Genomic DNA, 27,648 nt, shown 5'->3' with positions numbered 1-27,648 from the left:
TACTTGTGTTCACTAATTTTCATAAAATATTCATCATACAAATTAAGAGGAATTTTAAGTTACAAGTTATTGAGCTTGAGTTACTAGCCCAATCTTTTTCACTGAGACTCCTTTGAAAGACTGTCAAGTTTGAAAATAAAACATTTGCCATCCAGTGTTCACCCTGAGATGCTCTGAAATATGTTTATCTTTGACAGCAACGATCTGAAATAGCAGGATACTATTTTGCTATTTTTAGTAATACCATGAATACTATGTTTTCAGGTTTCATTTTTCTTGTTGGAAAATTGTGTGGCGACATCCCCTCAAAATCATTCCTTCCCCCCTACTCTCCATAGCACACATACATACAGACAGACAAAGGTAGAAGAGTTATATTACATGTTGGTTTGGATTTTAAGGAAAGCAAGTCACAGTAATATAGTTAAAATACCTTTGAAATATTTTAAATTGCCTACTAAGTTACCTAGCCAGTTTCCTTCTACCATAAGAACAGGTCAATTTTTTCAAAATACCAGATGAAGTTGTTGATGTATAATTAGAATCTTAATGTAAAAATAGTTGGATCTTAAAACAGTAGCAACAAAATGGTTCAGTAAGATGTGAGAACCAAGGAGACAGCAGATCTACACCTCACATTTCACTTTAAATCTCAGGCCTTAACTGGAAATGCCTACACTATTAAAAGTCTCTCTCTCTGTCTCTCTCTCTCTGTCTCTCTCTCCTTTCTCTCTCTCTCTCTGTCTCTCTCTCCTTTCTCTCTCTTATTCTCTCTCTCCCCCTCTCCCCCTCTGCCTCTTCTTCCTTCCCCTCTCCCTCCCTTATTCCCTTGTTCTAAACTTGAATACTTGTGACTTGTGTTTGCTTAATTTAAAGGAAAATATGACAAGACTCTACTTTTTTGCCAAAAAGTCCATTAGCCTCCTGTAATTACAAGCTTTGTGGTGGTGTCACTCCAGGTCTCACTAAGAGTTGCCCAAGAAGCAGTAAAACATACAGAATGAACTTGACTTCTGTCATTTTAAAATAAGCTAATAGGCTTTAAAATATGGAATATGCTTCTACTTAAACTGTTCAAATTTTTATATGACAATGAACAGGCTGGGCTAAGGTGTTTTTTATCTGGTCTGGTTTTAAAAAACAAAACACATAAACAACAACAACAACAAAAAAGCCTGTAATCCCAACACTTTGGGATGCTGAGGTGGGAGGATTGCTTGAGACCAGGAGGTCAAGGCTGAAATGAGCTGTGATCGTGCCACTGCACTCTGGGCAACAGAGCAAGACTCTGTCTCAAACAACCACCAACAACAGAACAATAAAAAAAAACAAGAAATGTAAAATTTGCTTTGAAGCATTTTATTTATGCACAGTATTTTATGTGGTAGGAGAAGTTTTAGATACCATTTAAAACACAAATTACTGCGTTTTTTTATTTTTTTTTTTGTGGCACTACTGAAAAATACCAAATTGATGGCAGTGGTGTTTTAATATTCTTGTTTATTTCTAGGGAGTACAGTCATTATAAAAATAATTTTAGTAGGGGCCAGGCGCGGTGGCTCACACTGGTAATCTCAGCACTTTAGGAGGCTGAGGTGGGCGGATCACGAGGAGATTGAGACCATCCTGGCTAACACGGTGAAACCCCGTCTCTACTAAAAATACAAAAAATTAGCTGGGCATGGTGGCGGGCACCCGTAGTCCCAGCTGCTCAGGAGGCTGAGGCAGGAGAATGGCCTGAACCCGGGAGGTGGAGGTTTCAGTGAGCCAAAATCACACCACTGCACTCCAGCCTGGGTGACAGAGCGAGACTCCATCTCAAAAAAAAATAATAATAACAATAGTAATAATAATAATTTTAGTAAACATCCTTGAAATATATCTAAGTTAGTTCAAGCTGCTACATCTTTTCACTCTGTTGTATGTAATAATTAATTTTGTATGAAAGTTGGCATTTTATTATGGTATGCCAATTCCATGTAAAAATGAGATGGGATATTTAAATTAGAGGATAAGCTAAAACAAGATCATTAAGATGGAGAAGGTGGGATACAAGAGAATCTCATGTGAATCTAATACATCTTCCTAAGGCTGTAAGTTCTTTTGAAAAATAAATGTAGTATAGTTTATTATTAATACATTTGTACTCTGAGATTAAAGCTCACACTGTAATTTTAAATATATATTTTCCAGATTTTTTTCTGAAATGGAGTCTCTGTTGCCTAGGATGGGGTGCAATGGCGTGGTCTCCATTCACTGCAATCTCTGCCATCCCCCACCACTGGCATGCAAGTGATCAAGCCTTGGTCTCCCAAATAGCAAGGATTACAGGCATGCATCACCACACCTGGCTAATTTTTGTATTATTAGTAGAGACGGGGTTTCACCATGTTGGCCAGGTTGGTCTCAAACTCCTGACCTCAAGTGATCCTCCCACCTCAGCCTCCCAAAGTTCTGGAATTACAGGCATGAGCAGTGGTTCTCAATTGAGGATGATCTTGTCTCCTAGGAGATGTCTGGCAATGTCTGGGAGACATTTTTTATTTGTAATGACCTGGGTCGGGGGTAGGGGGAGCTGCTACTGGCATCTAGTGGATGGAGGCTGGAGAAGCTGCTAAACATCCTACAATGCAAAGGACAGCCCCTGCTACATGAATTATCCAGCCCAATAAGTTAATAGTGTCAAGGTTCAGAAACTCAGGAATAAAGCCATGAATTTTCAAAGAATATGTTGTGTTGTTGGATATTTTCCATTCCTAATCCACATCCACGTTGGTCAAGTAGCTTCCTACTCAGAAGCACAGCAGTTGCCATGGTGTTCTCTTCCATCTGAAAGCAGCAATTTTCCACAGCGTCCATTTACAGAATGTGCCATATTTACTCAGATTCTAATGTATATTAAATATGCTTTGGAAACTTAACAAGAAACGTGCAAGCTCTCAGTAAAGAAAAGTTGTAGAAAACAAAAACTGAACAGCAGGCTTCTAGTTTCTCCTCTCCCAAAATGGCCTTAGTGGATTCAAAAATGGGAAGTGTGAATAAAACTGCTTTGTATTTTAAATAGAAGCATTTGGTAAGTATTGGTATAATGCCTTCAGGACATGAAATCTTCACTTGTTATGTGATTGCTTATTTAGAAATGTGATGAAGTGTGAAGAGACTGTACCAGCAGGAGGAATCATTTAAAATTTTAAAAATCTAAAAAATAGTTTCTTAGAACATGTACATGGTTACCAGTCAACTGAAATCTACAATAGAGCCTTCTTGTTTCAGTGTCACAAATGCACTGACCGTTAACTCATTAATAGGCCAAAGAGAGCTTCATGGTCATTCATTTACATTAATTAGCTGATTTGAAGTCAAAAGTGAAGCTTTTCACTTTTTCCCTATAATTTGCCTATTTTTAATCCAACCAAAAAAATGGAAACATAAATTTCAGAAACTGGCAAAGCAAGTATGCCTTACCCACTTAATTTTAACTAATTTAAAACTTTTGATCATGGTGAAAGGTATTAGAAAACTACCCAAATCAACTCTGCTTTACCCAGCTGATTTATGCTAACTGGTAGACCTGTGCTGTCCAGTATGGTAGTACGAGGCACATGGTTATCAAGCACTTGAAATATGGCTAGCCTAAACTGAGATGTGTTGTAAGTGTGAAATACAAACTGGAGGTTGGAGGCTTGGCCGAAAAAGTCAACTAATTTTAATTTTTATATTGATTACATACTGAAATAATATTTTGAATATATTAAGTTAAATAAAATACATCATTAAATTAATTTTACTTGTTGCTTTTTTACTTGTTTGATGTTACTGGCAGCAAGTTTAAAAGTGCATTGTATATTATATTATAGACTTATAGTTGGCTCATTATATTTCTGTTGGACTCATTATATTTCTGTTGGAAGCATTGGCCTAGACCATTCAAGTGTTAATTAACCAATAACTTTCCTGATCAAATAAGCATTTTAAAAAGGATATCAATGAAGGGAAATTAGAATATATCATTTGCTAATCACTTCACTGGTGGCATGGATTTCACAGTGTTAAAGCCCCATTTCCCCATTTATGCCCTATAGGAACCTTCTGCTTCCCCAGAAGGAGAGTTTTATTATCAGAATGGTTCTTCTGCCCTCTAGGAACCTTCTGCTTCCCTAGCAGGTTCTTCCAAACCATTCCTCCCAACACCCAGTATTCTCTTTTCTATGTTTTCGGTCACAGTGTTCCCTGTTTGGGATGCCTCACCTGCTCATCTTTCTTCAAGCTTCAAGGCCTCACTCAAATTTTTCCTTCTTCAGAATGGTTTTTTCCAATTTCAAGTGGACTCTCCCTCTTCTAATCTCTTTAATATTTAAACAATACCTGCTTTTCTCAAAGTGTGTTTCTTCTAACACTGGGACTGCCAGGTGTTACATTTTCTGAGAAAAAAAAATAGCTTTGTGGTTAAATGAGTTAGATAAATACTGAGTTAGATAATTACTGAGTTAAATGTAGTCAAATTGGTCTCTACTGGAGGATTTCTTAGGGCCCTTAATAGCTTAATCTGAATTGAGCCATATGGTATAGAGCATTTCTTAGTCTTTTCTTGTTGTTTTTGTTCCATTTATTTATTTGTGTGTTTATTCATTTAAAAACACTCTCATTCTTCTATATATCCCAGGCTCATTCTTCCCTACCTCATAAAATGACCTACACCCTTCCCCACATAATAGAGCACATTTGTTTCTCCAAGCATGTTACAGGACTGAGTTTCTGGCAACAAACTTCGAGAAATCATGTCATGGGCCATTAATCAGCACGTACTTCTTTTGTGACCTTTTTTTCCTCTCAATTGGAGCCATTATATAAATCTTACTCATTTACTTAAACTTTCAATTTTTTTCTTGTTTCCTAAATACATTGTATGTGATTTACTGAAGCCAGAAATTACTATAATTAGCATTGTGCAAAATTAGTCATTATCTGTTTATTTAGCTTAATACATCAAATGATCATACCACATTTGTATTAGTCCTGTTAATAGTAATAGCAACACTAATTGGACATATACAGTAAGCTGAACCTATGGTTCTTGCTCTTGCACAATACTTTTAAGTTTTAACACTGATTTAAATTTTAAATCAGAAGTATAGGACAACCTGTAAGTTGTTTAGTATGAAATAACATCAGAAACAATAAGCAAAGCCAAAAAATACCACTGGCATGTTTTTTGTGGGCAAAAGGAGTAAAATCACTGTAAAATACAGGTCAGGGTCAAATAGATGATTAGAAAATGAGAAAATGAAAAAAAGAGAACTTAACATTTTAAAAAATGTACTAGCGGTAAGGAAAGACTAAAAGGAATAATAAAGTACCACCAGAAATATTTTCATTGTGAAACAAAAAATGCCCACTTCTATCAAATATTGACATGGTTGTATGTTAACTATAATTTATTTTTTCAAAAATATGCACTTACCGACCAGTTTCCAAAGCCTAATTGATTCATTACCATTATACACACTGCACTGACTAACCAAAATTGGAATATTTATGCAAGTTAGGAGATACAAATGAAAGATATTACTTAGGAAATATGATGTGAATTCTGACCCAGAAACTACCTTGTATTGACCCATTGTATCTTTTATTGTCCTGATCAAAATCAGTCCTACTGCAGCCTTTATTCTATTGGTATCTATCTATATCTATCTATCTATCTATCTCTCTATATGTATTTTTATTAAACTGACCCTTCCACACACATAAGATATGACTGAGAGATCCTATGTTTTATGTCTCTTCATGTTTCTTGTGCTTGATATAATTCACTCGATATTTGTGGAATCTCTGACAATGGCATTAAACTAAACATCATATTGAAGAAAGAAGTAGCTATCTTCCTGATTTCCACCTCAAAAATCAAGAGTATATCTTAGGATCCAGGTTTCTTTTAATGACCCATTTAAATGTCATTCATGACTTTGTGTCATCATAAAATATCTTAACAGATTGATCAACGGTGTGCATCTACAATATGTTTACTGTGTTTGGGGCCAGGTCTTAGGGAGAACAAAAAGAAAGTGAGACATATACTTTCTTTGCCTTCAGGATCATGATCTGGTTGGGAGTAAAAGACAAACATAATCTGAAAATAAATGGAGAGTGAATGCTAAATTTTGCGGAACCTATACTCTAGTTCAGAAAAGTGGAACAGAAGGCAAGCTGGAATAACCAAGAAAGTTTGTAAAAGAAAGCCAATTTTGAAAAGCTATTGAAGCCCAAGGCATGGTTTACATTATGTCCTGATAGATACTACAAAACCCATGAAAATTTTTGAGGAGAGCATCTACAAGATAAATCCTGCACTAAAATTAGATTCATATAGTCCAGTGTGGAAATAGGTTAGAGTCTGGGAGAGTCTGCAGAGAGAAGACCATGTCAGAGATTCTTGGCTTTAGCCTACGTTGGAAAGATGAGTGGGCAGTGACCATGGGACTAGAGCAGTGGCCATGGGACTACACCAGGAGTAGTTTTTGAGAGGAGCAGACAGGACCTGGTGACTTACTGGAAACAGCAGGTAAAAAAGTATGGATGAGATGGTCAGAAATGACCCCAGAGTTTTGAGCGCTGATGAAAAAGTAACAATAGCTAATTATTATGAACATTTGCTCTGTGCAGTGTTTTGTGTGCTTTTACTGGATTTTCCCAAGTTTCAGGTTGCATTTATTGATATAAGTAATAATAGTGCCCCCAATGTATAAGAAAACTAAAATTCATGGAGGAAATGTAAATTTTCCAAAGTCAGAGCTGAGCAGAAATTTTAGTTTAGGCAGTCTAGATCCAATGGTCTTAACGTCTATGCTATTCTCTGTCTCACTTCCTAAAGGAATAATGGTAACATGGATAAATTTGGGATGATGAGCTAATTGTGGGAGAATTTTAAAAATGACATATAATTTGAAATATAGTTTGGGTTTGGGACAACAGCATCCAGGTGAGATTTGAAAATAAAAGACCTCGGCTTGGACAAGCTGGAGATCTAAATTCCACAGTAAGCATGAGAAAGAAGTTAAAAGCACTGAAGGAAAGAGAACCTAACAGAGGTACAGAAGATGTCAATTTTAAGTATCTCTTGGAGGTAATAAAGTTGGTAAACATGCACGTTGATATTTCATGTTATGTGACCCTAGACCAGTGCTCTACCAACTTCTTTGATCACACATCTCTATAATAACAGAATTGTTGAGTGCACACCCTTAATATTTAATACATGTGGCTTACTCTCCATTGTTTCTACTTGATAATTTTGCTAATGAAGACTTCATACTGGGTAAAGAGGCAGCTCCATAATTTTCTGGTTTGCTTCTTCTTGCACTATTGGCATTAACTTCAATCTGCATTTCCTTTGCTGAGCACTTTTTAAAGCCATTTCTCCATTTTGTTGAGTTAAAACTATTCTGTATGGTCCAGGCACATGCAAACTGCACTCTGCTACAATACCCTGTGAATGAAAGAGGGACATCCCTGTCTAAGCCTGCATAGGGGATCTCTCATTCTCATTGCATTTACATAGATGACACTAGGTATCTCCAGTTAGAAGCTAAATGAGGTTACAAGTATCATTCTACATATTAAACATCATAATTGTTTTATTTACAAAGTTCAATCCTAGCATTTCTTTTCCATGTCCAATAGTTTCTTTAGCTGCTCCTCACCCTGATAGGGAGCTTCTCTGAACTTTGGAGACCACAGACTTCATCTCAAGTTTCTCAGGAGTCAGAAGGCACTCTCTCATGCTCATATTCCAGCATTTGCTGAGTGGGCAAGTGTGAGATTACTGTATTTACACACTGTATGGTGCACACACTTCTGTCCAAAATCTATTCAGCCTTTGCCTTTCCAGATTTGAATCCTTACAATTTTAGACTTCTCAGGACCTCTCTTCTTTTTGATCATTTTAGTTTCCCTTGTTCCTTTTAATCACTGTGGCCTCAACCTTCTCCTGCTTATCTTACAATTCTTGGGTAGGACATTGAGAATTTCTTAGTACTTCCAGAGTAAGCCACTAGGAATTTGTAGGTGGACAAATTCACGTTTCCAAAATCTTTTTGGATAATATTCAGCAATTCATGTATTTTCCAGCTTCACTCACTGTGGAATGAGGACCTCGTTTTTATTTGTCATAAGTAAAAAAAGGTACCAGTGTCAGAATAAATACCCAATAAATATTTGCTTAGTGAGAAATAATGTAGACAGTAAAGTCAAAGAGAAATGTCAAAAATATTTATTTATAATTGTCAAATGAGTAGAAAATAGTATTAATTAATAGATATGTTCGTTTTTTATTTAGAATATTGCCATTTACTTCTTTCAGCTCCCATATTTTCTTGTTAACCACTTTATTCTTTTCTTTAGCCTGAATTAAAGGTTTCCCTATGTTTGGATAGATAGTAATCTGGTAAACAGTTAGGCAGGCTAGCTACACTACACTTGGAAATATATTTTCATGTGAGCCATGGAAAATAAACCTTAGCTTTGAAAAATGGCCAGTGTGAATATTAAGATATCAGACAACAGCCGTGAACTCCAATTTTTATTATGTGAGATAAGATACAATACTAACGTAGTTAAATACACAGTTCAAAAGTTTAAACTTAACTCTCCAATAGGTATAAATAATGAAATAAATGTTAAAATTACTTGTAGCTTGTCAACATAGTACTGATGGAAGCCATTGGTTAAAACTGTAAATGTAAACAATTTAAAGAACTTATGAATAGCTGTGAACCAACTTCCTTCCTAGGTTAACAAGTAAAAGGACTATTACTTTTGATTTGTAAACAAAAACTATGGTTCTAGTTTTATTTTAAATTTGAAATCAATGTGGAAAGATGTGTTTCTAGATATTTGGTATTAAAATAAATTAAGCCAAATAGACACTGTCAGAAGATGGCTCAAAATTAGAAACATTTTAGAGTCATTTAATTAGTGCTATTTGGCTAATTGGCTGCTTGACTTATAAATATTAAGGTTGATATAAAGGCAAATATTTTTGTTCTTTTTTATGCAACATTTATATTTGCACATAATAAATTTACTTAGGATCTGGTCGATAAATTAAAAAAAAACTGCCTTAAGCAACAATTTTACAAAAATACCCACCTCTGTTTCTAAAACTAATTAATAATAGTAAATATATATTTTCCCCTACTAATACCCAGTTCATTAAAGTGTGTGTATTTACAGAAAACTGCAAAAGACCTATAAGATTTTGGGGGAAAGGCACACAAAAAGACTAAGTGGAAAAACTAGTAGAAGGGAACAACCGAATTGTTCTTAGTGTGGGAGTGTTTTAAATGCAGGCAGAACTGAAGTGCTCTTATGAATGTGGTGATGGAGTTGTGATGAGTAAAGTTTATTGTTCTCTGTGTACAAAAGAAAAACTTCAAATTGGACCAATGTGAAATATAATGCTTTTGTCAATGGCATCATGGGCTTCTCATTAAAATGAACAATGTAAATAAACATTTAGGCAGTGAAAGGCAACAAAAAGCCAGCAGCTTTGAAAAATCCCTACCCCTGCAACATTGGAGAACTTCAATTTGATCATCATGAATAGGAGTTTTGTAGGTGCTGAGGCCAAGAAGGAGCATCAGATTGTCACATTGTTTGATATTGCCTACACATTGGCTAAACCAGAAATTCCCTTTGGCTAATTTTCTCACATTGCCACACTAGAAGCTCATCTTAGAATGGAATTGGAGCAAGACTATCTTTCTGAAAGTAAATGTAAGCTGAGCCACATTACTGGAAAAGTCATCACACATCTTCTAATGGCCACTGTTCAGCAAGCCCAGTTCTTTTTCATCGTTACTGGAAAACACAAGGGTCCAAAACCACAGATGCTAATGTCCTTGAAATGATATATAAGTTCTACGTGAGTGAGATCGCTTTTAAAAACATTAAATTATTGAGTTTTAAAGAGGCCAAGCAGGTGAATGCAGAAGGTTTTAATTTGTTGTTGTTTTAGACAGAGTCTCGCTCTGTCTCCCAGGCTTGAGTGCAGTGTGGCGCAATCTCTGCTCACTGCAACCTCCGCCTTTCCGGTTCAAGCGATTATCCTGCCTCAGTCTCCTGGGTAGCTGGGATTACAGGCACGCGCCACCACGCCCAGCTAATTTTTGTATTTTTCATAGAGATGGGGTTTCACCCTGCTGGTCAAGCTAGTCTCAAACTCCTGACCTCAGGTGATCCGCCCACCTTGGCCTCCTAAAGTGCTGGGATTACAGGCATGAGCCACCATGCCCAGCCATGAATATAATTCTTAATACAGTCTCAGAGCTTAGAGTGGACGTAAATAACAAGCATATTGGCTTAATGGATGAAAGCATTGGCCCCAATATCTAAATGAAGAGAGAAGCTTCTGACCTACTAGAGCAGGAAAGCTCCTTCATTCACATACCTTGTCTTAGTCATCATTTCTAGAGCTACCAACTATGAACACATTTAAAACACTGGCTTTGTTTACATTTTTGTCACATTTATTTCTCCTTATAACTTACATTGAACATCCCCAGTTTGTCTTCGTAAATTGAGAAGTTTGTAGAAGAAACTTTAACAACACCAAAGGAAGCAGATGGAATGCATTCATGATAGCAGAAAAATAGGCAGGCAAAACCCTCCTTTATATATATGTTAGGGCCTCAGCTTAAAAGTAGGCAGTTAGAAAATCACAAAAGGCCTAAAAGTGAGAATCCAGAGCCACCCGAACATGCTTAATTAACCTAAAACTTGTCCTACCCATCCTACTCATAGTTAAGATATTAGCTCTGGCACTGTCTTCCAGAAGGACAATGTGTTTGCTACAGTACCTTCAAGAGGATCAAGAAAGGGACCTTGTATGGTGCACTTAGTAGCTTACTGGTGAATGAAGAAAGAAACCCGCAGGTAGCATCTTTCAGTAGGATCAGACTAATTGGAGGACAGTATTGTGATAAAAATTTTAGGGAAAGAGTCTTTATTTATGCTAATGCTATTCAAATCATGTGCATCACCTTTGAACATCTCCATAAAGAAGATGCATCCCAGTGTTTGAAATTATTGAGTATAAATATATGGCCAACAAATGAGCACCCTTAGAAAAATATGGAGTCAAAGAACATGAAATGTTTATTAAACACTTTGAAGGGCTGCTACAATTAAATCATGTGGATGCTTCCCAGTTGGCTAGAGAAGGGGATTGCTCAAAGGTTTCAGATTGAAAAGCCTCACACAGCTCTCTAGGCAAGAAGTTTGGCAGTGATTCTGAAAAATTACAAAGACAGATTCCCAAATATTTATCATATGATTTGTATTCTGCAGTCATTTCCAGTTTCAGTGGCAACAGTGGAAAGAAAAGGATGAAGTCAGGTTACAGGAATAGAATGCTTAAGAAAGGAGTTGAATATCTAATGTGCATTTCTATGGAAGGCCCAATGCCAGAAGTATATAACTACAGACCTGCTGTCAGCCTTTTTAAATTAAGGCTCTCTAGAACAAACAAATTTCCTATGGTCAAAAGACTACCAGAAAACCTTGGTGTTAAAGGGGCGACATATTCTTTCTGATTTAAAACGAAGGGAAAAAAAACCTTAGAATTTTCTGCTCAAACCACCTCTGTAAATGAACTTTTGCTATATTTTTAAATTATGCGACAGTGACTGGTCTATAATAAATGACAATAATAGAACCACTGTGGCAAAATGAAGTGAAGAAATGAGTACATTTTCTACCGTTAAGAAAATTTTGTATGTCTACTTAGTTTTTAATGTTTATAAAAACAGCAGTACTCTGTGGAAAAGATTCAAAGGATTCAACCAAGGGAGAAAAAAAGAGATGCTTAATTTTCATTTAACCAGATTTCTTAATTATAAAGAAAAAGATACACCTGTATATTGTCCTGTGTTAATAAATAGGATTCTTTTGTCATGTCTTTATGTGCTTTTATTCTTGGTTTATCTTAAAATATAGTTTAGAGCTAGAAATATAATTTCTCTATATTAATATTAAATGAGTCATGGGTTTAAGTGTCAAAATAATATTTTATTTTATTATTTAAAATAATAGTATTTGGGTGAAGCTCATTATTCTGCCATTATTCTCCATGCCATATAGCAGTTCAAACATTGCTTATTCCAAAATAAGACATCACACCTATCTGTACTACCTGGGTAAACTACTTAAATGTCTCCCAACATTCACCAGAGTTCTTGGTACACAGCAAGGGCTCAATTAATATTTGTTGAATAAATAACATCACTTATGTACAAAAAGCCTGGAATTCAAGGGGTAGGATTTACAATTAGTAAAAGTGTAAGTCTGTAAGGCAATTCTTAAGTGAGCATTAGGAAAACTGCCCAATTATTGTTTGCTTCATTTCCTGGTTTTTAGCAATGAATAATCTTCACACTTTAAGATAATATTTTCAGATACACTTACATAATTAAAAGACAAAAATGACAAACAAAAGATTCTTAATTCTATATTTATTCCCCATACTCAACATTTCCATTCCTATAGAGGTATTTCTGAATTTAGAACTCTGCAGAGAGGACTGCTGACATTAGTGTACACAGAAAAAAAATATATGCAAAAATTCCAGGTGTTCACTAAGGGAAATATAAGCACATTGGTTTTAACAAACTTACAGTTCTATACTTAGTGTCTCAAGCATTAGGAAATTGGCTACTCTCAAAGTACATTTAAAGCAGGTTTGCAGTATGAAGTTTTCTAATACTCTCTTGCCAAAGTTTAAAAATAGATCTACCTAGATGGTGTGTAATTTTTTTCTTGAGATGGAGTCTCACTCTGTTGCCCAGTCTGGAGTGCAGTGGCATGATCTCGTCTCACTGCAACCTCCACTTCCTGGGTTCAAGCGATTCTCCTACCTCAGCCTCCGGAATAGCTGAGGTTACAGGCAAGTGCCACCACGCCTGGCTAATTTTTTATATTTTTAGTAGAGATGGGGTTTCCCCATGTTGGCCAGGCTGGTCTCAAACTCCTGACCTCAAATGATCTGCCCACCTAGGCCTCCCAAAGTGCTGGGATTACAGGCGTGAGCCACCGCACCCAGCCTAGATCATATATAAATTTGAAACTACACATTTTCCTGAGTTTGTTATAACGAGAAAAATATAGCAATGCAACTATATGAATATGTGAAAATATAAATGACAGTGTCTTGTAAAATAAATTCTTACTTAGAATTGTTTTCTATTTTAATACTAAAAGTCCAATAAGTGATAGAAGAAAGCAGGAAGAAAAACTATAACAAGGAATCATGGGGATACTTTTTTCAAAGAGTATTCTTTGAATTCTCACTCAAGAGAAATGAGTCCATTAAAATAATGAAGCTAAGATTAATATTTTATAATACATAGGATGAAATGTATGTATTTTCTTTGGCAGAAGCCTTTCAAGTTATACCAATTTGGAAGTCATTATTTCACTTGGTCACTTAAAAATTCTTTTGAATTGCTATTCAACTCATGTTACAAGCCCAAAAGCAAACACGGCTTCTATGTTCATCATAGCTTTAATGTAACTTTATCTTTCCATTATACGATACACCCATATAGTTCCCCAAAAAGTATTTTCAAAGCCAAAAAATCATTTTATCCTATTTCACACTCAAGACAGGAGCAAATGCCATGACTCTGGCAAATCAAATTATCCAGTGAATATACTCGAAAGGCAAAAGGAACTGGACAGTGCTGGGAGATGGAGGTTGAAGATTGGGAGGTGTGTTCAAGGTAGAGGGAACGTTTGTCAAAGTCAAAGGTGGAATGCAAGGATTAAATCATGAGGGATCTGGTAAGCTATGCATTAGTGGATGAAGTTTATCTTGAGACTGGTAGTGAGCATTGAAAGATTTTATTTGAGGCTAGAGAGATGGGGTGGGGAAGGAATGATCAGATCTGCACTTTAAAGAGAATATTGTGACCACTGTTCAAAAATGAACTGAACGGGACAAGTGTTGGGGGCAGGTTAGAAATCTGGGCAGGAAGAGGTTGTAGAGAAATGAACACATTTTAAAGTTAATTAGGAAGTAGAACAGATAGGACTTAGGTTCCAATTAGTTGTAATGGTTAAGGGGAGACAGAAAAGTTAAGAATCTCACCCAAGTGTCAGGGTCTTCATGATGATATCGTTTATCAACTTAGGGAACACAGAAGTAAAATCAGCTTTTAGAGGAAGTATGATGAATTCAATTTGGAATGTAGTGAGTTTGTGTACCCTGTGATATATAAAAGTGAGATATCCAAATAAACTATGGGATAATCATGGAATAGAGGTATGCAGTTATATAATTTCTATAAGATCTGCCTATAAATAGCAATTGAAACAATTAGAAAGAAGGATATTGCCCTAAGAGGGAAGGATGGATGAAAGAATAAAAGGGTGAGGGCTTGAAAGTGAGCAAAAGCAACATTTAAGAAATGAGCTAAAAGGATACCAAGAAGTACGGGAAGATCAGGAAGGCAATGTTCCAGAAAAAAACGAAAGTGCTTTTCAAAAATGTGCGAGTATTTCACTGTGCCAAAGGCTGATGAGAAGCCAAGATTAAGATCAAAACTAGGCCGGGCACGGTGGCTCACGCTTGTAATCCCAGCACTTTGGGAGGCCGAGGCGGGCGGATCACGAGGTCAGGAGATCGAGACCACGGTGAAACCCCATCTCTACTAAAAATACAAAAAAAAAAAATTAGCCGGGCGTGGTGGCAGGCGCCTGTAGTCCCAGCTACTCGGAGAGGCTGAGGCAGGAGAATGGCGTGAACCCGGGAGGCAGAGGTTGCAGTGAGCCGAGATTGAGCCACTGCACTCCAGCCTGGGCGACAGAGCGAGACTCTGTCTCAAAAAAAAAAAAAAAAAAAAAAAGAAAAAGATCAAAACTAGCCATCAGATTAAACCAAATGGAAGAATTTGTGACTTTGAGCAAGAGCTATTTGGTAGAGTAGTGGGTACATGAGTGGAGTAGGGATTGGTTCAAGGAGCAGGGAGGTGTGAGACATACACTCTAAACAAGTAACTTTTTCAGACATTTGGTGATGAATGGGGATAAGAAATCAGGTTGTACTAGAAATATATGAGAGCTTTGGACGGTCATTTATTTCGCTGGGAAAGTTTTTGGCATGTTTAAATGCTGATGTGAAATGTCCAGTAAAAAAATGGATTAAAGTTATCAAAAAAAATAGCTAATGTTCATTGAGTGCTTAGTGTGTGCAGGGTGCTCTTCCATGTTCTTTATGATTATTAACCCCTCTGATACTCTCAATAATCCTATGAGAGACTAACTGATAGGATAATATGCCTTAAGAGGTGGGAAAGAATGGGATCCAGAGCTCAGGTAAAAGAATTTTCCTTGTATAGGAAGAAACACAACTTCCGTCCTAAAGAACCAGAAATGGGAAGGATGGGGTGGAGGCAGGTGAATTTATAGGTTTGGAGGCAGCAGATTGAGAGAGTTCTCTTAATACCTCCTATTTTTGTCTGTCAATCAGGAGAAATGGCCATCTGTACAACATGAGGGCAGGGGTGGTAGGCTGGTAGATTTGAAGTATGGAGGAGATTTAAAATAAACATTGTGGAGAATAGGAAAGAACACGCACTAGAAGCCCAAAATGATTGCCAGGCAGCACTGAGGCCCACTGCAGGTGAAAAGAGCATGCAGGGTCATTCATCCACAGGGTGTGGGGTTTTCCCACCGTGCTCAGCTTCAGTCATAGGAGAGGCAGTGCTGTTAAGACTTTTGGGAAACTTCTAGGAGTCTTGGCATTGAATCCACCATGGGAGACAGAGAAGACCTTGGAGGCAAATCCAAAGGTAGTAGGCAGGCAAAGGGCAGGGGAAGATGGGAGATATAGATCCATTTGATGGGCACTTATTTACACCTTCTTCAAAAGCCAGAGTATAATTATACCTAACTAATCAGGTAGATTGGGATGGATCTCAGTAAGGGGGTATATGGGAACTCTCTGTACCTTTTGTTTAATTTTTTTTGTAAACATAAAACTGCTCAAAAATATAAAGTTTATTATTTTTAAAAAAAATAAAATAGGTGCCTAGGAATACATAATGTAGTCACCATATGAATATCATTTATCATTATTGTTTTAGAAGGATTTACCTGAATGTTCAGCTAAAATGGAATTACATAGTTTATCCTCCTCTGGGTCATTGTGAATTGAGGAAGGGGAGAAGAAAGGAGAGCAAGAAATCTATTGTTAAATCCCCAGTTTGTACAAGGGACTATGCTGGGCTTATTACAAGTGTTATAGAATTTAATCCTCAAAATAGACCTATGAAGTAGAACCACGCATGTATTTTACAAATAAGAATACCAAGATACAGAGATGTTACCTAGCTTGCCTAAAGTGGTTCAGCAGGTAAACAGAAGAAAGGAGTTTGGAACCATTGTCTGTCAAAGCACCTGCTCATTATTTCACAACCACTAAATAATGTTCTGTTTATAAAATCCAGTTTTGTATAGCCGTATATTTTGAAAGTTTTCTGAAATCGCCCTGAGAGTTAGAATAAAGGCATTATTAACCCTTATTATGTTTCAGGCCAAGAGACTTTACCTGTCAAAAGAAAATTTCATGAACAAACCCATAGGTGGCAGTATAACATGGTGTTGTTAAAATGTCAACTATTGCTAATTAACAAAACACCACGTATTGTCTTGATGCTGTCCTAGGTGATCAAGATGTGAGAAAAATCCCTTTCTTCTAGAAGGTTACATCCAGGCAGTAAAGATTCAAGGGGAAGCCCAAAACATGTTTTCCTCTGCATCAATCCTTGGGGCCTGGACGGTGGCAGAAGTATCTCAAAGTAGGAAAAAAAAGGGAGAGAGAGAGAGTAGAAAAAGAAGAAGGAGGAGGAGGAGAAAAAGGAAGAAGAAGAGGAGGAAGAGAAGAGAGGAACAGTAAAGAGAAAGGAACTCTGAAGAAACCAGATTATAATAGGATGTATTCAATGCTTCAAAATTCATCTTAAAACTCACCCCTGAACATCTCAGACCCCAGTCTAATTTAGATACTGGCAAGCCCTCTGGGTGTCCAGATCTCAAGCAAACACACTGAATAGTTTACCAGCTGATGGTCATGTCCATGTCTCTATTAGACCTTGGGACACTTGAGGCAGCAGTCATTGTTCATCTTTGAATACTTCAGAACTAGTGGCTGAGGCAGTGCGTGGCTCAGAATAGGAATGAAGAAAGAAGTGATGGATGGATGAATGAATGAATGAATGAATGAGTGATATGTGTCTGTGCATTCATCATGCCTTCTACTCTACTTTCTGGAGGAAAAGTCCTGGCAATATCTTTTCTAATGAGAAATTCAGTGTCCTTCTTTATATGCCATAAGTCATCAAGAGAAAACTTATTGCTTCCCTTTAATAAAAATTAAGATGAAACTTTTTAGGTTGAGGTGAATGTGAAGCAAGCAAGCAGGACACAGCAATGGTGGTTGGAGTCGTTTGATCCTGAGGGACAGAGGATATCTATTAAGCTCTAACCGTGTGCCAGATATAAATGCTAGGCTTTGCGTCTGTTCTTATCTAATCCCTATAACCGTATTATGAACTAATTACTGTTATTAACTTTATTTTCTAGGTGTGAAAATGAGGCACAGAAAAGTTAATTTGCCCAAAGACATTAACTAATGCAACTGGTCCTTCTTTCCTTTTTAGCTAATGTGCACATACTGAATGTTGAGTCCTACAGAGGTTAAATAACTTGACTGGAGTAGCACTGTCAGAGGCAAAAAACAAAAACAAAAAAAGTCTCAATTTCAGGCCTATGAGACTCAAGAATTCATATCTTTTATTAAACTACATTTTCTCATCACAGATCTTTTTCCAGACTTGGGAAACTCATTTCACTTTCCAGTGCTTCCCTGAATTAGCTTCACATTACGGCAAGCTAGTAGCTGGGCTTCTGATTAGAAAGGGACACAGGTACTTCTCTACCAGCCTCTGAGTTAAGGTCACTTCTCCAGCCTTAGCTTTGCTAATGCCCCACCAGCAACTTTTTCTGAAGCTTCAGATGGGTCCAGTCTCCACCAGGACCAGATATCTGGGAAGCCATCCTGAAACTTCTAGGCTTCCAGAAGCAGCCTCAGCTGTTTGTCAGTAGTGATAAGGAGGCCCGAGATCCCTGCATCTCAGATCAGTCCCTGATAATCTGAGAAAAGGCAGAGGGGAGTAGTAACTTCACTCACCATATGTCACTTAGAATTTCATTCTTATTTTAACATGCCGGTTTTGATGCACAGTAGATAAGCCTGAAAGTAAATACGTGAAACTGCTAACAGAAGGAATATGGATAATTGATGTTAAGGCAATGAGATAATGAGTATTTTTTTTCTTTTCTAAAATTTTGATAACATGGTTTAGTATCCTTTTTTAAGAAAAAAACAGTTATCATTTTAAAAAGGCATATTTTTTCTCTTGATAAGCAGAAGTAGCTAAAGAGGACACATGGGCAGATAAAACTACATAGGCCAGATTCCCAAATTCTATATTTATTTTCCTACAAATTCTTCTGCAGTGGATTAGAGAGGAGCTGGGAGTACACAGCAAAGGCTAGCTTTACTCACAAGGTCACAAGATTTCAGGTATAAAGGAAAGTGGTTCACAGGAATAACCTAGGAAGTGGGAATAAAGCAGCAATCAAAACTATCCTCAGCTCTACAAATGCACAAGTGACCCCCACACCAACAGCCCAACCATTCCCTGCTGTAGCTGCCATCACAGTAGTTGGTTGGCCTCTGGGGGTGCTCGGCTCCATTTGGCAATAGTGTTCTTGCTCTTTCAGAAGAGACACTCAAAATCTTCCTCTTTTGCTCCTGCTCTCATTTTCTCAGCAGAAATAAAGACAAAGTTATTTTTTAATATGTTTACTAGAAAGTGGAAGCAAAAATATAAAATCATGGAAATAAAGTGTATTATGGAGAACATACTGTTTTTAATGTAACTCAAATCTACCATTGATCTGCTTTCCGGGGACCCAGATTACAATTTTTTTTTTCTAAGCCTAGACTGCTGTGGATGCTGAGTGAACCCCTCAGAGCCTCCAGCCTGTGTATCTGCTCTGTGTCTGGCATGTCTAAGAAGCATCCTCTCTCTATAGCTGCCCTGCTGGGTTCAGGCAACTTTCAGCTGCTTTTCCCACACCTTCTGGTTTCTTGGGGAAGGAAGGTGCTTCTCTATTAGCCCCAGAATTCATCTACTGGATTTAGGCTTTCCTTTTCATGTCTTACAGATAACATCCTTTGCCTTTTCTGCACATCTGTGAGACCAACAGATTGTCCAATCATATGAAGCATTTCACTCGGTAAATGTCAAGTCTCAGTGTCCCCTACTTAGATGGCAACCTTTACATGCATACTTTCCAGAGCCTCTTAATTTCAATCATTCTGATTCATTGTCCTAATAAGTATACACCTACTTGTCCAACAATGTGTCCCCATTTTGTTTAATGCAATCACCATGCCTATGTTTTTGACAAATATCCTACCCTATTTTCAAAGAAGAACCAAAGGCCACAGACAAAAAGCCATTTTGGGGGAGGCTATCTCATGTTTGCTCCCCCATAAGGCAAGCAGAGGATTAGACCCTTACCATCCTTCAACGTTTCAAGCCCCCAACCTCTGCCTCTTCCCCTGGACTTGCCCTTAATTTCTGTTCTTCACTGACAGAACACTCTAACTGAACACTCATTTGTTGGGCAGAGATAATTGACACACTCTGAGCCCAATGAATGTTCAAGCATGCCCTGCCTCAGGTTACCCACTGCCCTCTCTGCCCCAAGCACCCTTTAGGCCACCTCCTGGGGGAGTGATCTTGTGCAATTCTAGTCATTTCATTTTTTCAACATCAAAGTACCTCAACCTATAGTAACAATAACACACATACATTAAGACGAGGGTTGGGCTGGGCGCGGTGGCTAATGCTTGTAACCTCAGCACTTTGGGAGGCCGAGGCGGGCGGATCATGAGGTCAGGAGATGGAGACCATCCTGGCCAACATGGTGAAACCCCCATCTCTACTAAAAATAACAAAAATTAGCTGGTGTGGTGGCGTGCGCCTGTAGTCCCAGCTACTCAGGAGGCTAAGGCAGGAGAATAGCTTGAACCCAGGAGGCGGAGGTTGCAGTGAGCCGAGATCGCACCACACTGCATTCCAGCCTGGCGACAGAGCGAGACTCTGTCTCCAAAAAAAAAAAAAAAAAAAAAAAAAGAGGAGGGTTGATCAATCACACATGCTCTTATGGGAAAACAGGCAGCTCTCTCCCTGGTAAGAAAAATATGGGTCTCCACCCCACCCCACCACACACACACACGAAAATCTCACGATGCCCCAGAATGCAGTTTCTTTCCTTCATGACGTGTTGTGAAGCACGTCAGCTGCTCCTTGTTGCTGTGCAGATCACCCAACATCAGGTCACTGAGAGAGACGGCAGCTCTTGCTCACACAGCTGATAGGATTAGGAGCTGGTGCTTTGTCAGCCCTGATTGAGCCCAAGAAAGCCCCCAGCATACACAGGTGAGATGTGAGGAAGAGTGAATGTGAGGGACCGTGATGTGTCTGGGTTGTTTGGTGCAGGCGTTTTCTTTTCGGCAGTGCATTTGTATTGTCTTCTCTGTGAAGTTTGCAGTCTAGGGGATTCCTATTAATAAAAATCTATGCTTTTTCAGTTATCTGGTCGTAGAGATTGGCCACACGTACCTCGCAGGATTTTTGTGAGGCTCAAATAAAATTATATATGTGAAAGAGTTCTGAAAATATAAAGTTTTGTGCATAAGAAAGGTAGGAATCATTTAATTACAAATTTTACATAAACAATCAAATAACTTATCCCAGATTTGAGGGAATAATTATATAAAGACATTACCTTCCTTCCCAGTCTATAATACCCTATCTCTCCTGTGCTTTGCCAGGAGATATATATCTATATATAGATATATAGATATATAGATATACAGATATACAGATATATCTATTGATACATATAAATAATATATATATTATTTATAATCTTTCAAGGTTAAATCCTAAAGCAACTGATATTTTCTAAAAGCCAGAAATACATTAATTTTTAAAGAAGCCAAAAGGTGATAAAACAAGACCATAAAATAAGTCTTGATATAAAAAATGAAAATGATGCATAAGACTATTTTAAAGCAGGGGAAAGAAGACCATATTATGCTGTATTAGATTATATCTCTTTGATGGTATAATCCAAATGTTACAAGATATTTCTTCTAATGACATGAGAAACACTTGAATGAAATTAAGGCAGCATAGATATTATCATCAGTAAAACTTGCCTTTTAGAACAGTGGAAAAACAGGCTTGGGTTCCAAAAGTACAGAGCTAAGAGGCATCTGAACACTAAATCATCAGCCTTTCCCTCTGCTAGGTTGCTATGGCGACAGCAAGGCTACTGCACAGCCTCTCAGTGCCTGCACTTCTGCAGTAAAAGCTGTCACTGAACACATGTTGGATTTTTTAGGCACACACCCAATCATCAGATACAAATACATTGTGGAGGCAGCTTTATCTGAATCATTTTCAAAACAAGTTGTATCTATGTTTTTTATCTTGCACTGATGGGCCCCTTATGGGGTTATAGAATTCACTCATTCAGGCATTAATTCATTTGACAGTTATGTATTGAGTGTCCACTGTATAACAGGAATTGTACTAGGCACTGCCTACAAGCTTCGGTGAAAACAAACAAGTAAATGAAGAATTCTGAGGAGATCATAACAGCTCTCTTGGGAGTAAAAATAAATGTCCTGGAATCATCAGGGGAGATTTCCTGGAAGAAGCTGTCTAAAATGGAACTTAATGTAACTTTAAGAGTTGAGGAGGATAGGCAGATGTACTGCAAGAAACGTTCTAAACAGAGGCAGGTGCAGCAGTCTCAAGGAAAAAGAGAATACAAAACCTCCACCTCCAAGAACTGAAAGTGCTACAGTTTGAGCAGTATCCATTTGTATGTAGGGGAAGAGTGGCAGGGACAAAAGGGGCGGGTTAGGCAGGGGAGGGAGTATCTATAAAAGAGAGGAGTGGTAAGAAATGAGATCAGAGAGGTAAACAAGGTGGCCAGATCATGAAAGCCTTGTGTGCCACATTAAGGAGTTTCAGTATTACCTGGAGGACAATCAGGAAATCATTAATGAATTTTCATGGAGAAGCATGACTTGATTTAGCTTTTCATAAAGGCTTGTGGAAAAAGGGAAACACTGATTGGAGAGAAAGGAATAAGAGGCAAGGGTGAAAGCAAGAGACCTTGAGTTAGACCACTATTGCAATAATCTAGGGTGACTGTGGTTTACACTCTACATGAAGATAATGGAGACAAATAGTGGACAGAAGTAATCAGATTCAAGACGGTTATTACTTGGGTGGCATGGAGATCATATGGTGGTTTATGCTATGTGTTGGTCAGGTGAGTGACAGAAAAAAGTCCACAATGACACTGAGGTTCTGACTTGGCTAACTCAGTGGAGGGTGTTTCTGCTATTAGGTCCCCATGTCAATTCTCAATTCTAAGTTGGGAACTCAGAAGCATCCATTAACTTTAAAAGTTTGTTCTTATCTCACAGTATCTGATCCCAGGCTCAGAATTTTAGGAATAATCGGTTGTATGAATCATCCTGGACCATCACTTTCCTGAGGTCCATATTTGAAACAGCTGTAGGTATAGAAAGTACGAATTAATCACCTCTTCTTCCCAAACAAAGAATCCTAAAATTACCAACCTCACTTCTTGAGAGAGCTAAGTAGATTGAAAAGGCATGAAGATTTATGGAGGAAGCTCTCTTTTGGAGTTATAGGAAGAAGGAAAATTGATTCCACTAATCCTTTGGCTTCAGTCTCTCTCTAGACTCACAACATACATTCTTAGGCCTGAGAGTTGAGGACTCAGAGAAATGCTGTTTGGAGGATGGACCAAAGGGGACAATGACCCTCAGTTTTTGAGGAGCACAGTCCTCCCATGTGGGACGCTGGTGCATAAGGATCAGAGTGTTCACCTGTCACACTGCTGCTTGGAATATTCTCCAATTCTGAATAAAGGGTATATAAGTCATTATACATGGTGAATTCCATCACCAGATAAGATTTAAGGGTAGCAATTATAATAAATCAAGGCCCTTGGCCCAGCTAATGTACCGTATTCTAAGTCCGCCGTTGGACAGATTTTCGAGCTTTCTTAAACAAATTTGTGTGCATCACAAATGCTTTTTCTGCCTGTCATGTAAAAGCATCAACAAATATTGACTGGATCACCTGGACCTGACTTAGCTGCCCTTTGGAAAGTTCTGTTCAATCAGCTGGATAGAGCTGTTTGTTTTCCTCATCTAATCCTCACAGCTATCCTAGAGGTAGGTATCACTATTATTATCCCTCAATTTAACAAGGGTAAATTTAAAGTTCAGAAGGGTCAGAACCGTAGGCGTAGACCACGCATGCAAAGGCATCCGCATGTAATTCGAGCACTTTGAGAGGCCTAGACGGGAGGATCCCTTGATCCCAGGAGTTAGAGGTTGCAGTGAGCCCTGATCGCGCCACTGTACTACAGCCTGGGCCACAGAACGACATGCCATTTCAACAACAACGGAAAACAAACAAACAAACAAAAAAAACAACAACAAAAACTTTAGGCATAAAGGCACTCAGGCTGAAGGGACCTATTGGAGTGCTGGCTTGAACTCGTTTTTCTGAGTTCAATTGCAGTGGTCTTCCCTTAGCAGTGTGCTGGAGCTCCTTCCTGGAGCCGGGCAGCTGCAGGGCAGCGCCGGGGAAAAGGCTGTTCTCTGGCTACATAGCAGCCTGGCTTCCCCAAGCCGGAGGGAGCTGCGCTGACCTCTGAAGGCCTTTCTGATGATTCCCTTCCAAGTAGAATCCGTCGCAGCCTTTGAGATACCAGAACCCAGAGGCTGTGTCAGTCCTGCCGCACTGACTTGGCTGGGGTCCGGTATGAGAGGGATCTCCGCCGCTCTCGGGCGAGGCGGTTGTGGGGAGCTGTAGGCTGACTTAAGACCTGGAGGCCAAGGAGGGGTCGCCAGGGGAAAACTTTCTCCATTTTGTCTCTCTGTGATGTCGCAGCTTTTCTCAGTCACTCCATCCAACGCCACCCCTTTCAAACCTGAGATCAAATGCCAAAAAAAAAAAAAGGGTGGGGGCACCCCTTGGCTGGAGATGCCGCTAGCCGCAGCCTGCCCACACCGGGGCGAGCTCCTTGGAGAGGGAGGGACACGGGCTCTGGCTGGGGGGGGCGGGGAGTGCCGTGGCGAAATCCGGCGGGTGGGGCGCGCCCAGGCGCGGTCGAGTTGCCCCGAAGGCCGCAGGTGAGGGAGGGCGTGGGAGGCGCCCCAGGAGCGGCCTCTAGCGACTGCGGCACCACGTGTCCGGCCGGGGCGGGGCCGGGCGCGCCCTCGGAGCCCAGCGCAATCGGCGGCAGTGGCGGCGGCGGCGCGTTGGAGCCTCACCAACAGCCGCCGCCCGCAGCCCGCGCCGGCTCAGCGCAGTCTCCTCGCTCCGTGCTCGCAGGTGCCTCCTCCTGGACGGCGGCAGCGGCGGCGCCAGGAACCGGCGGGCAGCGGCGCGATGGGGCCCCTCCGCGAGAGCAAGGTAAGGAGCGCGGGGCAGTGCGGGCACTGGAGGGCGGGGAAGGCAGGCACTGCGGGGCGAGAAGCGGGCGGGATGAGAGCTGGAGGGGTGACGTTTATAGTCTGTGGAAAGGTGGAAGAGGTGGTGGTGGGGTCCGGAGAAGGCAGGAGGCATTGCTTAGGAGTTGAGATCCAGGAGATGGGGAGGTGGTACTGGAGGAATAGATTTTGGAGAATGACATGACTGGAGGGTTAATCCCACCTCCTGAAACTGGGACTGTGGGGTGTAGCTTTCAGTTGATGTCCTGTGTGTGTGATGTGAATGAAAGGAATTTGATGCATTCGAGACTGGGAAATGAGGACTCGCGCGTGTCAGTGACCCTGCCTTAGCTCAGGGTCTGCGGTGTGCCCGGCGGAGTGGCTGGCGCGTGGTACCTGCAGGGCGGCAGATGTGCAGGGCGAATCTGAGGCTGGGTGCGGCTGGCGGCCCCCGGGTAGAGTGGATGCCTGAGGGCCCTCCGAAGTTCCCCATTGCTGAGGTTTACCCTTCAATTTATGCCATGTGCCGGCCTCCCAGAGGTGTTTATTTTGGCCGTGACCCTTCCTGGTAAGCTGGTGGAAGGAACAGTAGGTCATGTTTCGAAAAGGTGTTTGTTACCTAAGCCAAAGAGTCCCAGTGGCAGAGGTTGGAGGAAGCAGTGGAATTTTTGCAAAACGCTCCTCCTAGGAATCCATTTTAATAAGGCAGGGTGGTGGTGACCCTGCAAAGCACTGGATTTGAATTTTGTTCTACTTCTGGCATGGTGTGCAGAATTGCCTAAGCATCTCTACCCCATTTAGCCTGTTTCCTTATCTGAAAATAGGGACATTCATTGGTGTCCTCTCTATGTACAGTCTGGTGGGTAAAGATCAAATGAGAAAATGGTTGGAAAAGCACTTTATAAGTTGGAAAACATTGTGAAAATATTACTGTTATGCATTTTTAAAACCAAGACGTGGCAGGGTACTTCATGCTGCGTTTTTAAGGAGAGAGAAAAATCTCTTCTTATGGATGTCCTGTAAGGAAAACAAAAATTAAAGATGATGTAAAAGGTGGAGCCATCTTCCCGAGTATCGGATTCGTGTTTGCTTTTCTGTTGGCAACAAGCCCTGTGTACCAGGATATTAACGAATAATTAAGATCCTGTCCAGAAGAGGAGGGATTTTAAAGATAATTGTGTGTGAGCTATCAGGAAATAACTGTTCCAGGTATAGGGTTCAACTTTGTGAGGAGACAAGAAAACAGAAGTCAGATTGTCACAGCTAATTTAGGGAAAGCAAAATGGAAGCCTGAAGGCTATCAAGTAAGTCAGAGTGTGGTGTTAATAAAGAGCCTTTGGGGGGCAGAAGCTTGAATGTGATAGAAGTCAGGGTGGGAAGGTGAGTCAGGACCGGCATAGGGAAGTAGGATGGCCTTCTAGCTAGTGAGTGGAGGTGTGTATATGTGTGGGGTGTGTGTGTGTGTGTATGTGCCACACAGACATGTGCTATTCAGTAGATTAGAAAGGTTAGCTCAGTGGAAGAGTTTTGAAGCTCATTTCAGCAACTGAGATAAGAAGGACTACTCTGTGAAGACTCAATACTCAGAAATGTGATTTCTTAGAAATTGATCCTTGAAGGAACCGACAGGAGTTAAGAGAGGGAAACGCGTTTCTTTTTGTTTTCTTTTTTGATGTCCAATTTTGAGAAGGAGCACAGAGTGCAGCATCATGACAAGGAGATTTCTCGAAGCCGAATTCCCCGGTTGATTCTTCGGCCCCATATGCCCCAACAACAGCACAAAGTGTCCCCAGCCTCTGAGTCTCCTTTCTCTGAGGAAGAGAGCAGAGAGTTCAACCCCAGCAGCTCTGGGCGCTCAGCGAGGACCGTTAGCAGCAACAGCTTCTGCTCAGGTACAGTACCCTGGGGAGGCCACCAAAGGCGTGAAGCGTGTGCACTGCAGGTGTGTTGTGAATGGGCCCATACTGGGTCCCTTATAGCCTAGAACTACACTTCTACTATTAGGATGAATTGTAGAAGGCGGTACATTTCTGGCTGTTGTGACCTACAAACACAGCAGTTTCATATAGTTCAGTTTATTGGAATCTCACACCTGAATTTTCATATGTTATTCTAGCTTATAATTTCGAATGTAAAATCTAACTTCTTGTTTCTATGACTTTTTTCCTTTGTTTTATTATACTTTAAGTTCTGGGATACACGTGCAGAATGTGCAGGTTTGTTACATAAGTATACACATGCCATGGTGGTTTGCTGCACCCATCAACCCATCATTTACATTAGGTATTTCTCCTAATGCTATACCTCTCCTAGCCCCCCACCCCCTGACAGGCCCTGGTATGTGATATTCCCCTCCCTGTGTCCATGTGTTCAACTTCCACTTATGAGCGAGAACATGTGGTATTTGGTTTTCTGTTCCTGTGTTTAGTTTGCTGAGAATGATGGTTTCCAGCTTCATCCATGTCCCTGCAAAGGACATGAACTCATCATTTTCTATGGCTGCATAGTATTCCATGGTGTATATGTGCCACATTTTCTTTACCCAGTCTATCATTGATGGGCATTTGGGTTGGTTCCAAGTCTTTGCTATTGTGAACAGTGCTGCAATAAACATATGCATCCGTGTGTCTTTATAGTGGAATGATTTATAATTCTTTGGATATATACCCAGTAATGGGATTGCTGGGTCAAATGGTATTTCTGGTTCTAGATCCTTGAGGAATCACCACACTGTCTTCCACAATGGTTGAACTAATTTACACTCCCACCAACAGTGTAAAAACGTTCCTATTTCTCCATATCCTCTCCAGCATCTGTCCTTTCCTGACCTTTTAATGACTGCCATTCTATGACTGTTTTTTAAAATGCATTCTTTTGTTAAATCTAGAAAAAAATACTGGATTGAATTTTATACTAGCAACCTCTAGAAGGCTGTGTACCTCTAATTATAAAATTCCCCAAAG

General features: G+C 39.7%; 1 protein-coding gene across 7 annotated transcripts in view; it reads left to right on the top strand.

Moving 5' to 3' along the window:
* SYBU (syntabulin) overlaps window positions 1–27,648 on the top strand; it is a 117,782-nt gene that overhangs the window by 22,557 nt on the left and 67,577 nt on the right. For 2 of the 7 annotated variants that reach the window (XM_055287078.2, XM_055287080.1), the window contains exons 2-3: window positions 24,588–24,668; window positions 26,373–26,577. In XM_055287078.2, the coding sequence (XP_055143053.1) occupies window positions 24,645–24,668; window positions 26,373–26,577 (229 nt within the window). In that variant the 5' untranslated portion in view covers window positions 24,588–24,644. Of the gene's footprint in view, window positions 1–20,454; window positions 20,571–23,315; window positions 23,420–24,480; window positions 24,669–26,372; window positions 26,578–27,648 lie in introns of those variants that run through there. The other 5 variants (XM_055287082.2, XM_055287076.2, XM_055287077.2 and 2 more) reach the window with 5 other exon arrangements.

This window comes from Symphalangus syndactylus, chromosome 7, assembly GCF_028878055.3.
Source record: "Symphalangus syndactylus isolate Jambi chromosome 7, NHGRI_mSymSyn1-v2.1_pri, whole genome shotgun sequence".
NCBI lineage: Eukaryota > Metazoa > Chordata > Mammalia > Primates > Hylobatidae > Symphalangus > Symphalangus syndactylus.
The sequence above is the reverse complement of the archived record's forward strand: the minus strand, read 5'-3'. Positions and strand labels throughout refer to the sequence as shown.